General features: G+C 45.5%; 1 protein-coding gene across 1 annotated transcript in view; it reads right to left on the bottom strand.

Moving 5' to 3' along the window:
- The window catches only part of PLPP3 (phospholipid phosphatase 3), an 84,063-nt gene that overhangs the window by 28,124 nt on the left and 39,207 nt on the right, over positions 1-16,732 (bottom strand). Inside the window, exon 2 of the mRNA XM_082655924.1 lies at positions 13,223-13,380. Within this exon, the coding sequence (XP_082512050.1) occupies positions 13,223-13,380 (158 nt within the window). The remainder of the gene's footprint in view (positions 1-13,222; positions 13,381-16,732) is intronic.

Genomic DNA, 16,732 nt, shown 5'->3' with positions numbered 1-16,732 from the left:
AGCCAAGGACCAATTCTGCGCGGGTGATGCACCACCACACAGCCTGCTGCCCTTGTCTTAACTCCACAGCACAGCCCTGGCCACTTCCTGGATGCAACCAGAGTCCAGGGACAGCGATGTTCAACTCACCACTCACCACAAAGTCCCTTTCACACTTCCTCACAGGGAAGGCTGATGAGCCACACTTGCCCTTTCAGGGAACAGAGAGCACGTTCACAACCACAGGGGAAGCAATAGACTGACACATCCGGGCAGTCCTTCTCAAAGTGTCCCGTCATTCTTTTACAGCTGGGGAAGGCGTCGAGGCTAGGGATCTGATCCAAGTCCAGGGCTCCCAAGTCTGGGGGGAGGATGGCCATGAAATTCCAGCTGGGCCCAGGGGCGCGGCGAGCAGGTGCAGTCGTGACAACAGCTACCAGCACGCTAACGTTTATACAGTGATTCTGTGTTCATAAATACTTGATATTTCTAAGTGCTACCCTTTGGTTTCCTAGATCATATTGAGTTTCCTAGATCATATGACTCTATATTAGAGAGAGCTGATCAAAGGCCAGTCTGGTCTGGCATCCTGGCTTAGCCACTCCCTGGGAGAACAGGACGATCCGATGAATGAACAAATGAATGAAAGGGAGCAGGATGGTGGTCCTCACAGTTGTTTTATTGCAAAATTGGAAATGTCATCTAAACATTACTAAGAGTCCTTTGACAACATGCTGCAGAGATTAAAATCTGAGAAGCCTAGCCGGTCATAAATGAAAGGCTCCATTATATATGGAAGAAACTGAGGTCCAAATTAACTCACATCTAAAGATTAGACCCAGGTGTTCTAACCCTCCACCCAGCATTCTTTCCTACCATTCATGGTCTAATTCCCCTTTTGAACCTGTTTATACTTTTACCCTATGTAACCTTACAGGCTAACACATTCCAGATGTTTGTTACCACCATCATGTTCTCTCTTTCTTATTCTTCTTTATTTATAAATCATGCCCACGTGACGTTAGACCTTGGGGGGAAAAGCACTAAACTAGGAGTCAAGAGGCCAGGGCTCGAGTCCCTACTCACTGAGTGACTTGGGATAAGTTAGCTTCTCCATTTGCAAAACGAGGGCACTAGACTCCGTGATTCATTCCTTCATAACGGCAAAGACATTTATTCCCAGCTCTCCTGTGCCACCTCCACCAGTAGCCTCCCAACCAAACAAAGGTAATAATTAGTAGCAGAGGAACGGTACTTCCTCGGAGACGACACCACAGGCAAGGAGCAGAACCAAAGCCCCATGAATGATCCCTGCCCTTGGATTGCTCCCGAGTTCCTTGAGCCATCCACTGCCACAGATTAAGAAACTGTTTCTAAATCGGCATGGCCTGAGCGTGATTTTCTATCTGATGCTGAAAAAGAACATGTGGGTTCCCACTGCACATCAGCATCTCTTACATCATTTTATTGATGAATCTCAGGGGAGTCGCCTCTCTGTGTCAGCCGTCTTAGGGAGAAAGGGTTTGATTACACCTCAAGGACTGTTTTCAGCTCTAACATCCCTTCATTCTAAAACTGCAGTTTTCAGTGCCACAGTCTCGCAAATAGCAAGCTGCTAATTAAAATGCTTCCTCCTCTCGTGGGAAGATGAAAAAGAGAATGTGTGATGGCCCCTAAAATTCCCAATAACCACCCTAATAATACTAGCAATCTTTTATGTTTCTTTAGCAACGTACAGTTTCACTTAATCTGCAACCTGTGAAGACAATATACCCAGTTTACAGGTGGGAATACTAAGGCACTGAGAAATAATGACTTATCTGAAGGATGTGAGGCTAGTAAGCTTACAGTGTTAAGAGCAGAGCCCAGGCATTCTGACTCTCAAGTTGAAAGACACACAGAAGAAATACATCGAGATCATTTTATTATTTCTATTGTTATTAAAAACAATTTCCACTGTAGAATGGCAACTGCATATTTTCGAGGACAGGACCAGGCTGAAGCCATTTAGCAGACACATGACTCCAGGACCACATGGCTTCTGGGGCAGCCCTGACAGATCTTGGAGTTAATGAGCAACAAATTATGTATTTTCTCCATCCCCTTGTACAGAAGGGTCGGGGAGTCGACAACACAGCCATAAATCATCATTATGAACCAGCCGGGTTTGGCTTCTTGTAATCCTAACCCTTAAAAGACCATTTAATGAAATTCGGGCTGCCCAAATACCTCGCTTCTGCAGAAGAGGCGAGGGCTTAAATTGTTCTCCAACACGTTACACACGTAACTCTGGAGTTCCAGATTTACTGCTTTCGGACTTTATTCATTACTCACAATGTTTTTATTCCCCGGTAATAAAATAAGCTCTTCCCTCCCCCTCCCTCTCCCCCCCTGCAAAGGCTCTGTCCCCACTCGGGCCCATACTCCTGCCCCTGGAGCCCTCATTTCTGCTTCAGTCAGCAAGGTTATGATATGTAAATTTCACGGCTGAGAAAAATGCCTTCAATGTGGATCCCTTTCTGAAACAGCAAGCAACAGATTCTGGGGGTGATGGCAGGCTGCCAGCGAGCAGAGAAGAATTCTCCCCTACCTGCCTCTTAAAGTACTTGGCACAGAATCTGGAAACTAATAAAGTGGGAAAGCATTGCAATTAAGCTACGAGTGGAGAGAAAGGGATCAGTCAATCAGTCCTTGCCCGAGAATGGCCGCAGTCTGGAGGGAGGGAGTCTCCAACTCTCAGACAGCTCCTCTTCCTGTCTTTTCTGGTGTACAAGAGCTCAACTGGCCACATATTCACAAATATTGAACTGTTCCGGAGGGGAAATTTGGAGATACATTAGGAGAGACATTTTGGAAAGAAGAGAGCACATGGTGGTGAAAGAAGCACTGACTGTGGAGCCAGAAAAACCTTGGTCTGAATCCCATCTCTTACCTTGGACCTAGATAAGTGACTTCACCTCTCTGGGCTTAGGTCTCCTTGTCTATGAAATAAGAGTAATATCTTGCCGTGTACACACTACTATAGTTAAAATAGATAGCCAACAAGGACCTACTGTATAGCGCAGGGAACTCTGCTCAATATTCTGTAATAACCTAAATGTGAAAAGAATTTGAAAAAGAATAGATACGTGTATATGAATAACTGAATCACTTTGCTGTACACCTAAAACTAACACAACATTGCTAATCAACTGTGCTCCAATATAAAATAAAATTTTTTTTTAAAAGCTCAAAAAAAAAAAAAAAGAGTAATCTCTACCTGACAGGATTGCCAGGGGATTCAAGAAGGTGGTATATCAGGGGCTTCCCTGGTGGCACAGTGGTTGAGAGTCCACCCGACGATGCAGGGGACACAGGTTTGTGCCCCGGTCCAGGAAGATCCCACATGCCGCGGAGTGGCTGGGCCCGTGAGCCATGGCTGCTGAGCCTGCGCGTCCGGAGCCTGTGCTCCGCAATGGGAGAGGCCACAACAGTGGGAGGCCCGCGTACCGCAAAAAAAAAAAAAAAAAAAAAAAAAAGAAGGTGGTATATCAAATGCCTAGCACCTAGCAGAAGAGCCATGCAAACATTGTTTTTTTTTCTGCCCTTGGAAAAAAGAGAAACAAAAAATTAACACAGGCATACCTCATTTTATTGTGCTTTGCAGATATTGTGAGGTCTTTTTTGTTGTTTGTTTTGTTGTTTTTTTTTTTTTACAAACTGAAGGTTTGTGGCAGCCCTGCGTTAAGCAAGTCTATCAGCACCATTTTTCCAACAGCATTTGCTCAATTCGTGTCTCTGTGTATTACGTTTTGGTGATACTCGTAATATTTCCAATTTTTTCATTATTTCATTATTTCATCATTATTTCATCATTATTATATTTGTTATTGTGATCTGTGTTCAGCGGTCTTTACTGTTACCACTGCAAAAAGCTTATGATTCCCGCAAGCCTCAGATGATTGTCAGCATTTTTTTAGCAATAAAGTGCTTTTTAATTCAGGCATATACATTGATTTTTAGAGATAATACGATTGCACACTTAATACACTACGGTTTAGTGTAAACATAACTTTTACATGCACTGGGGAAACAAAATGTCGTGTGACTCGCTTTGTTGCAATATTCACTTTATTGCGATGATCTGCAACCGAACCTGCAATATCTGTAGGAAATGCCTGTACTTTTATACAAGTACATCTTTTCCAAGACAGTTCTAAGAGCCCCTTGGAAAGGACCATTCCACACTAAAGAATGTGGAAGTACCACCCCTCCAGGGTAGAACCAGAAAATATGGGTATGGAGATGTTGGTTTTGACCATTTTATCTAGGATGCCTTTTTCAGGGGAACAAAGCAGAAGGGAAGTCTAAATCCCAGAGAGCGAGGGCTGTTTACAACAGTCCCCTCTATAGATTTTCCCAGGAAAAGGCTTTTGCACACAGTGTCCCAACAATCCGTCTTTCAGAGCCTGAGGACTCATCTTCTTCCCCTGCTGAGTTCGAAGGACAAACTTCCCTATATTCTGATCTGCTTGAATGATAACATCTGCACAGCCTGTTATGGCTCACAAAACATTTCCCTATCCACTGTTATCTGCTTCTCACAACACCCTATGGATTATTAAATTATTATCCATACTTGGTGAGTATGACGAAGGCCAGAGAGGCCATTGAATCACCCTCAGGTACAAGGCAATGGGCAGTGGCAGGGCTGTCGCTGCAGCCTGGGCTTCCCGTGTTCTGTCCAATGGTGTCAAGCTAGCGTTCTCTTAGAAGCCCTAGCAGGTGGTGGCAGGATGGATGTCTCCAGGGAGACAGACGTTCCTTGAGCACCTGGGAAGGTCATGTAACCCTGTCAGGCACGTGCACATCTAGATCCCTGCCAGCCACAGAGCACCAAGCTCCCCCTTCACATCTCAGCTCTGTGGATTAATGAACTTCTCTCAGCCCAGAAGAGATTCATTCATTCAACAAACATTAAATGATGGAGAATAATGGAGAATCCTTTTCTTCACATTATTTCTCAGTCCCAAGGGAAAGGAAAAATGTAACGTATCTGGGTCCTGCTTCTAAGGATGGAGATACATGTAGCTGTGTTTTCTTTGAGCTGAATGCTCCATCTACTACAAAAAAAAATGCAGTATCTTTCGTGACGAGAAATAACTGATGAGAAATTTAATATCCCATTCTTCTCCCACTAGGTTGTCTTCAACCTCTTGGCAGGAGATCAGTGCCTGACAGATCGGGAAAGGCAATGGGAACCTAAATCTGTCCAAGGCCACCAGTGGAGATTCTGGGCTTTATGGGTAGGTCAAAACTCCAATATCTAGAACAATGGACAGCAAAGAAGCCAGAGAGAGGTCACTATAGAAGCTATGAATGGTTGAAATCAGTAGTGGCTGCCCTAAGCCCACAAGCTTTACAAGGAAGGCAGTTTGAAGCGTGAAGCATCGTATCTTCCAAAGTCAGGGACTCACAGCCATGTGTCTCCTAGATGACCAGCTCTGCCTATCCATGCAAGAGTCTCCCGACTGTTCTCTCTGTAACATTGCCTATTGCCTACCTCTCGTTCCTTTTGACCTTGAATTTCCTAACGTCCTTAATATCACCACTGTGCTTTTCTTCCTATTTCTCAAACACCTTTCTTCTTCCAGTGGCTCCACTTTTGGGTTCTACCAGATAAAGGTAGGTCTTCCTGGGGTTGTATCCTTGCCTTTTCACTGTGATCTCAGCTGCTCCAATAGCTTCAATGATTACCTCTGTGAAAATGACCTTCAAAAGGGCACCTTTCTCTCTCTAGTTTCAGCTTACCATTTACCCCTATCAGTCTTGTTCCAATCTTCTGCCAAATCATCCAACTAGTTAGTTATCAAACCGATGTTATCAGCATGTCAACCTGACCAAGTCACACTCATTGCAACTTCTGCCCCAAACCTCACTTCTCTTCCCTTCATTTCTACTCAAGATGCCGCCAAACATAGAATTGCAAAGACAGGAAATCTTAGACCCCTCTGTCTCCTTTACCCCACTGTCATCAAATTCTGTTCATCTCACGTTTGCAAGGTGTCTCCATTCTTGTCTCTCTCTTCCCCTTGTATTACCACCACTGTGGTTCGGGCCTCATCCTTAACCTTGGTTGGAAAATTGACCCAGTAGGCTGAAAGTACTTTCATCAATCTCTAGGCAATTAACTGGAGTAAAAACTCCTCAGCACTCAAGGAGTTTCACAGTCTTGCAGTTATCTCTTCCTACTTTATCTTTGTCTACTCCCTTACACTCTAGTTCTCCAGCCAAACGGGTCTGGCTCGACTCCTCTTGAAAACACCCTATTGTTTCAGTCATGGTGAAGCCATCCCCTCTGCCTGGAGTATCAGGATCTCTGATGAAAGTCTCGCCTCTGCTTCAAAGTAGAGCTCAAGTGCCGACGAGTGCACTGGGTTAGAGTTTGGGCTCTTTGACTCAGGAGTCTTGGACAACTGAGCTCTAGGACTCTCAGCCCTCCTATGTGTACAAAGGGGGATGATATGATGACAGTATCAAGAGCTCAAGGGTTGTTGTGATATTAAATGGGACAAGTGCTCCATGAAGGATGATGATGATGGCGACGATGAAGCCTTCACCAATGAAAACAACCTTCAGTGATCTTCCTCTCAACTCCCATAGCACTTTATTTACCCCTTAGACCATCTATAGCATTTGGCCTGTTTTGTCCTTGAAGCTCTCACCTCTCTGGGGCCCACCACCCTGCACAGCCCTGACTCTCCTCTAGCTCTCAGACCAATTCTTTAGTCTCCTTGAGGATCTAATGGTACAGTCAGTCTTATACTTGCCCTGCTTCCCCTTTATACCATAAGCTCCAAGGACAGTATCTATGTCTTGTCTATCAGCTTCTAGGCCAAGAGGAAGCCTAGAAGCTGCCTGCCTGTTCTAAGGAAGGTCTCACCCAGAGATTCTGCACAAACCACTTGCTACAAAACACCATCCCACACTGTCAACCTCAGGCAGCCATCTGCCCGGTGCTCTAGATGTTTCGTCTTCCTCTATACATTGAGCTCTCTACACCAGGAACTAAAGATTTTCTAGCTTACTAAATAAAGAGCACTCTGCATAGCCCCTAGCACTGAGGGGGTCTTCAAGGTCAGTTCACGCGCTGGCTCTGAAGCCAGACAGACCTGGGTTTTCATTCCTGCTCCCCATTCATTAAGCAGAGTAACCTCACACTAGCCACATCGCCCTTGTAAGCCTCAGGACCTTCCCTCATTTGTAAAATGGGGTAAATAATACCTACCCCCTGTAGCTGTTGAAGAGGACTTAAGATAAGGCATATTAGTTTCGGGCCCACTAGATAGTTCACCAATGGTATCCGATCCTCTACCCCATCCCCTAACACTAACTCACGCAAACAGATTTCCCAGCCCCCTAAGCATTATCACTTTAAGTGGAGAATATCACCACCTTCATATTCGACACATATTCCAAATAAACCTGAACCCTTAAGAGTGATAGTAACTAAGGAAGAATTTCTGCAGAGTATGGGGCGTGGAGGGGAAAGGGAGAAACCTAAATCCTAACCTCCATGCCTGTGTTTGTTATATCGCAAATAGGGCCCCTTCCCCCACCTCACCCCCAGGGGTAAGAAGGTCTCAGAAGAACTCTGTAGCTGTCTGATCCGGGATGACACAGTTGAAGGATTAACAGGGCCACTCTCTGTTGGTGGTCTTGATAATTGCACAGATGTAGTGGATTGTAAACTGGGGAACTGGGTCTCCCACCAAGGCACCACTGGGCCAGCTCGACTTCATGTTTTTCAGAGTTGAAGACTCGACTAACCTTTAATGAGGAAGCAATCTTGGGGAACCTTGTTTTCTTGGCAGTGCTCTCTCAGATAAAGGGAGATGGCGGGGTGGGGAGGAAGTAATGAAGTCCAGATGTGGGCAAACTGAAGCCTGATCCTGAATAAACAAATCTCGGAGCTATAAGCTCTTCTTCTTGTCTCTCCAGCTAGAAATGTGCATGTGGTAGAGAGCAGGCCCCCACGTGCATCAGGGACCACAGGGAAGATTTTAGGGAGATAAACAGGACACTTGTCCCTGCTTCCTAGGTCCTCCGACATCTTTTGGCCTAATGCTTGTGAGTTTCTGCCCAAAATGCATGACCTCCTCTGTGATTTTCACAAACATGTATATTGAGCACCCAAGTCTGTGCCTTGCACTAGCAATACAAAATCAAATCAGACCGGTCCCTACCGTGATGCAGCTAGCAGGATAACGAGGAAATAGACAATCAAACAGACATGACAGTTCAGCACAGTGACTGCAACGATAGCGGTGGGCCCGGGGACCTCTGGGACCTTTGGAAGGTGGGGGGAGGAGGCAGCCAAGGGATGCTTCCTGGAGAAGAGGTGATATTTGCTTGGTGTTTATTTAGTACTTACCATGTGCAGGAGGAAAAGCCTGATCTCTGCCTTGCAGGAACCTGTTATCTAGCTGGGAGACAAGATGTGGACACATTACAAGGCGATGTGTATTGAAGGTGCTATTCGTCTGCTTGAGATGGGGCAGCTTCTGGAAGTTTAGCGACAAGAGACAACACACAGATTGTTGGGCTGAGGTTCAACACGGCATCCCCAGCACCTGCCACGCCCTGGGGGCTTGATAAGTAATTATGGAAGGGGAGGCAGCCTTTAGAAGGTAGCAGTGGTGTCATTATTTTTCTTAAAAGCCTTGCCTTAGGATCCAGAGGACTACTGGTCTGGCCCTGCCACTCCTTAGTTATGGGAAAGTCACTTCCTATCTCGATTCCCAGTTGCCTTAGCTGTACCAATCTACCCCCTAGAATCACTACCAAGTACAAGTGAAAGAATATGCATACGAAGGCGGCTTTGTATGCACAGTACAAAGGCTACAGTAGACACTACAGAAAAGAAAAGGCTGATTCTCACTGATGACACACATACTGTCACTTGATTTGACTCCCAGAACTAGCCTATGGCGTTGGTGAACCATTGTCACCAATTTACAGTAAAGGAAGGTATAGCTCTTTTCCAAAGGGGTCCATGGATTGCTCGAAGTTGACGGACAAGTCACAGAATGGATAAGCTCAGAAGTCAGGCCGTGAACCTCAATCAGATGATGACAAAGCCTGAGCTTTTTCTCTACTTAGGAATATCATGACAGAGGTCAAAATCAATGGGATGTGAGGAACAGTAGTGTTTTTACGGCCAGAGGGAGAAGGGGATTCACTTGTGATTCATCATGCTTCAACTCCTAGATATTAAGAATCTTTATTAAACCCCTTTCAGGGTCTGACCAAGGCAAGCACTGAGCTCATGTTTATTTAAAAAGAATACTAAGCATTTTTCCATATTAAGATCTTTGCCCGTAATTCTCTTCACAGCGCGGTACAAGGCAAATCGAGAGAAGGCTAGATAGGAAATGATATGTACTGCTTTCGCTCCTGATCTCACTGCTGTAGAGTCACTAAACCCTTACAGGGCAGGGATAGGAACCACTGCCTTGTGGATTTAGAAGGAATTCCTATTATGCTATAATTCCAGAATCTGTGATACATCTGAAAAAGAGGTCAAAATGACTAGATTTTTCCACATCTCCTGCCATAGAAAGGTGTCTGCTTTCTCTATAACTTCTGATTCGTGCATCTCTAAACCACACTCTAAACCCCGCTGGCATGCGATTCCTTTGTTGTGGGGACTCCTCAGACTGGAACAAGGGCATCCTAATCAGTAAAGGCTTCTCGTGTTGTTTTAAACAAATCTGACATTCGGTGGGAGGAGACCGGGGCAGCAAGTAGCAGGATGATTAGATTTCCAGCTCTGGGTACCCCCTCCACCCTCCCTGACTGTCATTCACGCCCTCTGATCAGAAGCAGATTCTGGCCGGGGCCAGCCAGGCTCTCTGGCCGGTCACAGTGGGAGAGGGGGGTTGCTATCGTTGTTGAATTCAAGTCGTATAGCTTTTCCAGAATTGAGAATATATATGAATGGGAATTAGTCACTTTTCCTCTGAGGTCTTTGCTTTTCCTTTTTCCCCTGAGTGCTCCGGTCCTTAATGGCAGGTGAGCAGGCAAGCAGACCTCATTAGGAGCCCACCTCTCACACATGCCTCCAGCTGAAATGCAGGGGCAGCTGGATCAAGAGGTAAAAGTTTTCTTGCAAAGAGCACTGGAACGAGAGTCAAGAGACCCGGTTTCTGACGAATAAACTACAAGGAAAGAGCGGGAGATGTGACGAGTGCAAAGGCTGGAAGTCATTTCCTGATTCTACTTATACCGGGTATGAGGTCTTGGCTAAGTCACTTCACAACTTTTTGACTGTTTACTCATTTACAATAAAAATAGTGAACATTTACCTACTATACTGCTTGTGTCGGGCCTAAGTTACTTTAGCTCATTTATTTCTGAAAAGCTTCATAAGTAGACATATAATGTCCATTTCACAGATGAGCCCACTGAAGCGCAGTGAGGTTCATTAATTTGCTACACGTTCCATAGCAGAGGAGCTCAGGGATGAACCAGCGCTTATGACTTTAACCCCATGAGAAACTGAGACACCAGAAAACCTCGTGTCAGGGTGGCGGGGATTCTACGAGGGCAAAAGGCTTGAACACGGTCTCAGGTTTCCATGGCACAACGGTAGCCCCTGACAAAGGACACCAATTATTACCGCATTTGCTTGGCTGGCCTTTTTCAGAACCAGAGGGAAGCCCCAACAAACCTATTTTGCTGACCCTGTGTGGGAGAAGGAAACATCGCTGCCGCCCGTCCTATATAACCAAGGCCACAGCACATGACCATTTCCAGGAAACCTGGGAGGTCAGGGAGCATTTTAATTAAAACATCCACGTGACATGAGGAGAGAGGCCAGCCACAGCTAAGCTCTTCAAAGCAGATTTTTCTTAGAAACACTAGCATCTCGTGAGGAAGAAGGGGCTCTTGGCAAACAGCAGGGAAAGAGATGCTGACCAGGAATTTTGCTTGAGGAAGGAAGGATGGAAGAGACACGTGGACCTCAAAGAAGCCACTTGAGCACGCTGGGTCCACCCAGCCCACTGCAGCCGAGCATGTGCCCACGGAAGGGACGGCATTTGATTCCTACAGCAATCCCCAGGAGTGAAGTCAAAGAACACTCTCATTTTACAGACGAGAAAAACGAGGCCTAGAAGAACCAGGGATTCACCTAATTCACATAGCCAGAGGGGCCCAAGGCCTCTGAGGAGTGTCTCTCTCCAGGGCGCCACGTCTAGGAGCAGCCCACTAGGCAAGCCACTGATAATCGCACGTAAAGAGTACGAAGATCACAGAACATCCCTGTCGCTGTGCTATTCTTATCTCAAGCCCTCCCGGGTTAGAGTCGGCTTCTAAAAGCATTCAATTAACTGAGCCTCCAAGTGTCAAAAAACACCTGTTCAAACCTTAGCACAAGATACTGTATTGAGTATTCAAATGCTTTTTCCAGGCAAAGCCATTCTTCCTAGAGAACTCAACCCCACACTGTTAATTTGGAGCAAAGAGTAAAATTAGATTTCATATTTCTCAGCTTTTGAACACAAAGATCCTTAGTCCACCTTTAAGAAACTACCGCAGTTGCCAAATGGACAGCTTTTCTTTTAAAGGCTGGAAAGAATTCTACTAGCCTCCCTGCCCCCTCCCCAATGTCAAACTGTTGATTGCGCACCTCGTTTACGATGTTATTAAAAAACAAACAGGGGTCTCAAAGTTATCACAAACCCCCAGAGTGGGGAAGTCAAAAGAAAAACTTCATGCACTGTGCTCCATGGCCATCGGCAGCTTGCATTTGGTGCAGAGAAGGCAACAGTCGCTAACTGCCCATTCCACTGAGCACTTGGATAGGATAGCCAACCTCCAAGCCTAAATCAAGCCTGCAAGACGGACAGAGGTTTGGGAATAGCCAGGTTTAGGCTTGAATTTTTACTTGCTTTACACTTTGAGCATGTCACTGAATCCCTCCAAGCTTCTGATCTTCCATTTGAATGCGGGGGATACTAAGCCCTTATTTCACATGCAGTGTTCTTAATATTAACTCCTTCCTTCTTGGCTTGCTGTTACAGGCCAAAGCTAAGCTTCCAGGCTAGGATGAATACAAAGATGACTCAAGGATTTGAAACAAAGATTTTCGATCTTGGTGGATGTGATGCCTAGCCCTTTGCCCATTTGGCTCAAGTTCAAGGACAAAGAAAAAATTTAGAAAATATTGGAGGTGTGGAATGGATGGCTGTGAAAATGTATGAACTACAAATTATAAGACTGGAACACCCTCAGTTACTCTCCCCCTCCCCTGCCCTAAATGGACACCTCTGAAACAGGGCAGTGACCAAGTAAAGCCCGATAGACCATACCCTGATTCCCATGAGGCTACCATTGCTCAAAGTAATCCTGGACCTTGTCAAGTCGGCGGCACATTCTGGCATCTTCAATGAAGGCTTCATCCTCTAAGGGAAGATCTGGATGTAAGTCTAGATTTTACACTGGCGTATGAGCAGCCTGGCCGGCACTTAAGAGTTTGCCAATTACTTCAATATTCATGATCTCTTTTACTTCTGACTGCAAAGTTTTGAAGCAAGATGGTCACCCCTGATTTTAAAGACGTACAGCACTGGAACGAGATTTTAAAGACGTACAGCTTGGCAGTGGAGGGCCAGGTCTAGAACCTAGGTCCCTGGATTGCAAGTCTCATTCTATTTTCACTTTGACACTACAGTCCCTGGATGAGAGAATTAAACAATATGCCAGAGAATGTCAGTGGCATTACCACTGTCAGAGCAGCACCACGAGAGTGTGGAAAGAACACAGAAAAGGCCTGAGATATTTGATAAGGTATTACCCCCGTCCTCTGGGGCTGATTTATAGCACAGTGGCTAAGAGCTCAGACTCTGGGGTAAGGGACAATAGGTTGAAATCCCAACTCAACCACTCATTAACTAAGTGACCTTGGGCAAATTATTTTTACTCTGCGGACCTCAGCTTCTTAATTTGTAGAAGAAAGATAAGAACGATATCTAGACTTTGTTCGATTGTTGTAAGGATAAGGTATGCAAAGCATTGTAGAAGGTTGCTTAGCATACTTTTATAATACTTATATATATATTTAGTATTTTAAAATACTTTTAGTAATAGTATTAACCGCATGAAACAGTGTCAATCAAATGAATTTCTACTTGATCTTCCAAACCTCTACTAGCTTGGATAGTCCACGACGTGCTTTGCGCACGGCGGTCTGGGCGCTTACCGCGAGGATGGCGATGACAATCCCCACGGCGCAGAGCACAGCATCATTGATTGTCTCACCGGTTTTCAGCGGGTACTTGATGCTCTCGTCATTGCAGTAAAACCCCCGGTGGTAAGGCTTGATGGTGCTTGTCTCAATGATGATGAAGGGCAGGCCCGCTGGACCAGACGGAACCATCATCGCATATACCAGAAAAACACAAGAGAGAGGGAAAAACATCAGTGCGAGGAGGCCAAAGAAGAATGACCTACAGCAAAGACCACCCCAGATAACAACATCGACGGCAGTGTTAATTCCTTGCATTTGATCTACAGCCTACAGAGAGGCTTCTCTACATGCACCCCCTTCCCTCCTTTAGTGGCCACTAAGAAGGGCGTGGTGTGATCCTCTTGCCTTGTCCAAGAGCACAGAGGGAGGCGGTGGAAGTGGCAGGGCAGGAGCTTTTCCACTGCTCTACAACATCCCGCTAAAAATCAAAGCCCGATTTGTAATTATTACCAACAAAGCCCCAAATCTAATGATGTCTCATGATGCCTCCAAGTGCCTTCCTCTCTTAAGTCAATCATTTCCCCCTTGAGAAGCTCATGCCAAGACTTTGTGGCTTGGAATTCTGAAGACTCTGGAATCAGACAGACAACCTGAATTTGCACCCCAGATCCACCACTTCCTAGCAATGTGACATCTGGTTCTCTCTCCATCTTCCTGAGCCTCAGTTTCCCCACAAATGAATTGTGGTGATGACTAAAGGGGAATAGGAAACAAAGCACATAAAACTCCTAGTACAGTGTTCGCGCATAGTAGCTGCTTAGCGAATGCCATTTCCAGTGCTTTTCTTTCACTGTTCAAAGAGTCTTTGACAAGACTGAGCAGAGCTGAGCTGGGCCCTCCTGCCTACAGACCTGGAGCAGAGCCCAAGGGCATCAGGGGTACCGAGGCACTCTTGCAGCTGCTGCTAGTTTATCAATGTCCAGCTCAGTTGCCATTCTCTTAAAGGTCATGGAAAATGGATTCCATCACCTGCCAGGAAAGGCCCTCATAAGCCTGAAGCAAAAAGTGAAGGCCCACAATATCTCTTTCTTGGACACGGCGGCAGCTTCCAAATTGGTCTCCTGGCCTTCTGTGCCTCTTACCCACATCCACCAGTTTGCTTCCTGACCGTAAGTATGTCGTGGCCACGCTCAAGCTTCTTCAATGTTTCCCCATTGCACAGGACAAGATGACATCCGTAAGTATGACCTCCAGAGTTCCCCACGACCTGAACCTCCTTGATACACCCTCCAACAAAACAGGACACAGAGCCTCTGTCTCGGTTCATGCTCTTCTTTAGGCTGGAAAGACACTTCCTCCCCTATATCCAAATTCAATACCTAGCCCCAAGGCCACCTCACAATGGTGAGTAAAAGGTAAAGTAAAAGTGCAAGGTAAGCCACTGAATGTCAGGCTAAGGAAGACCATGAAAACCACCTTGTCGATGATAACAGCCCACCACTGCTGTGCACTAACAACAGGTGACGTATTTTGCAACCATTTTTGCATTGACTCTTCCAACAACCCTGAGCAGTCATTTTAAAATCACTTAAGCACTACTATCACTCATCTGCCAGTGGAGAGAATAGAGGCTCAGAACGAATGCTTAGCTCACTCAGGGTCTCTCAATCCCCCCCAAAGTGCCTAAATCCCTAATTTAACTTTGCAAATTGGTTTCATCCATATATGAATTTCATTAGTGGAAAAAAAAAAAAACCCACGATAAGCAGCCGTTTAAAAGATAAGATTCCATTTTCATGTTTTTCAAAAAGAATTAAGCTCATGTCATGTGGCTCGAAGGCCCGGACGGCCTCTTAAAGAAAAAAATATATATATACCATGAACTCTGCAGTTTTTCAATGACTTTGGTCCAGACTGGCAGCGATAAAAATGCTCACTTTCTAAAAAGTGTATTTATGTATCACTGTGCATACACACATGGATTTATTTGGTTTTATTCTTTGGATTTATTTGAATTCTACGGCTATTTATTTTGTGACCCCCCCCAACTGCTTCCTGCTAGAACAACAATTTACTTTATCAAATTCATACTGGTGCTTTGAAAAGAAAGCCCAGCCGCACACCGCAGCGCTGTGCCTGACCTTCGGAGAGTAAACACAGAGGGGCCCTGGAAGGCAACAACTATTAGCTCTGCGATGGAGAAAAGGAAGAAAGGGAAACAGGGAATCCATGTTCTGGCTTCGAGATGGCAAGTGCGGTTAGCTGATCTTCTCGGGTTGGGGGCTGGGAGAGAAAAGATATCACGTGGGCCTGAGCCGTCTTCATTCCACTGCCTAAACATTTTGAAATGTGGCCAAGTTGGCTATGAAAAGGAGCTGTGAAGCCAGCAGCATGATATTAATAGTCCACTTTTAAAGTTCCACACATAGTGATAAACACCGTTAGCTTCACATCTGAGCCCGGTCACAGTCTCTGTGGTGCCAAGGAGCCAGAGCGTTGCTAATAAAAGGAAGGGAACAGACCCCAAGTTCCTTACATTTGTGCTCCGCTCCTAAGGCCCCCAGCTTCTATTTTTACTAGTGTTCACATGATAGGCCTGTAAAACATATGTTCATAAGGACAATAAAACACATATAAAAGAGCTGTGGAGTCAGACTGAACTCGGTTAATGATCTCAACTCTGCTCCCTACTACTCGAGCAAGTTACTTTTCATCTCCAAAACCCCCCTCTCATCTGCTCAACGGGAAAAACAAAATCTTGCTTTGGGATTGCTGGGAGGATATAATAATGTATTCATTCATTCATTCGTTCAACAAATATTTATTGAGTCTTAAATATGCCTACTAAGTACGAGGACTACAAAGATGACACAAGTCCTGCCCTCAGGAAGTTTACAATCTAGTAGGGGAAGACACACATCATGGAATAAAACCAGTACAGGAAGTTGCTTTCGTTGGAAGAAACCAGGCAGCAGCACGGGGTAGTGTCAGCACCGAGTCTGGCACATACTGTGGACACTCAGAAACGCTAAAAGGAAGAAGGAGGGGAAAGTCCCACAGAGAAGGTTAGGAAAGAAAATCTGTCTGGTCAGTTCCTCTGTACTCTTAACCTGGGAACAATCCAAATCCTTTTCCTTCCTTCCTTGTCCAAGGCTTGGGGAGGGTTTCCGGTTCCAATTATGTGGATGATGGCCACAAACAGACAAGAAGTTGGATCGGAATATGGTCCATTTTATTTTCTTGAAAGGCGTGGAGACGGCATTTAGAAAACCCGGTGGCCTTTTCTGTCTCCCCTACAAACTTGTGGTATGATTGGGGGTGATGCCAGTCAACTCTTGACTTGGCTCCGGGAAAAGAATAACCTCAGATCCCCTTCAGTTGATGGGAAAAGCATGAACGTGTCCCCGCAGTGGGACAGCCAGTCCTCAAGAGACATAACACCATGCCTTGCCTCTCCACGACAGAGACGAGGCGTTCTTTTCCAAAACGGGATCTCCATTTCCAGCGTTGGCACCGTCTTTA

This window comes from Grampus griseus (assembly GCF_964374135.1).
Source record: "Grampus griseus genome assembly, chromosome: 1".
Taxonomy (NCBI): Eukaryota; Metazoa; Chordata; class Mammalia; order Artiodactyla; family Delphinidae; genus Grampus; species Grampus griseus.
This window is presented reverse-complemented; position numbering and strand designations above follow the sequence as displayed.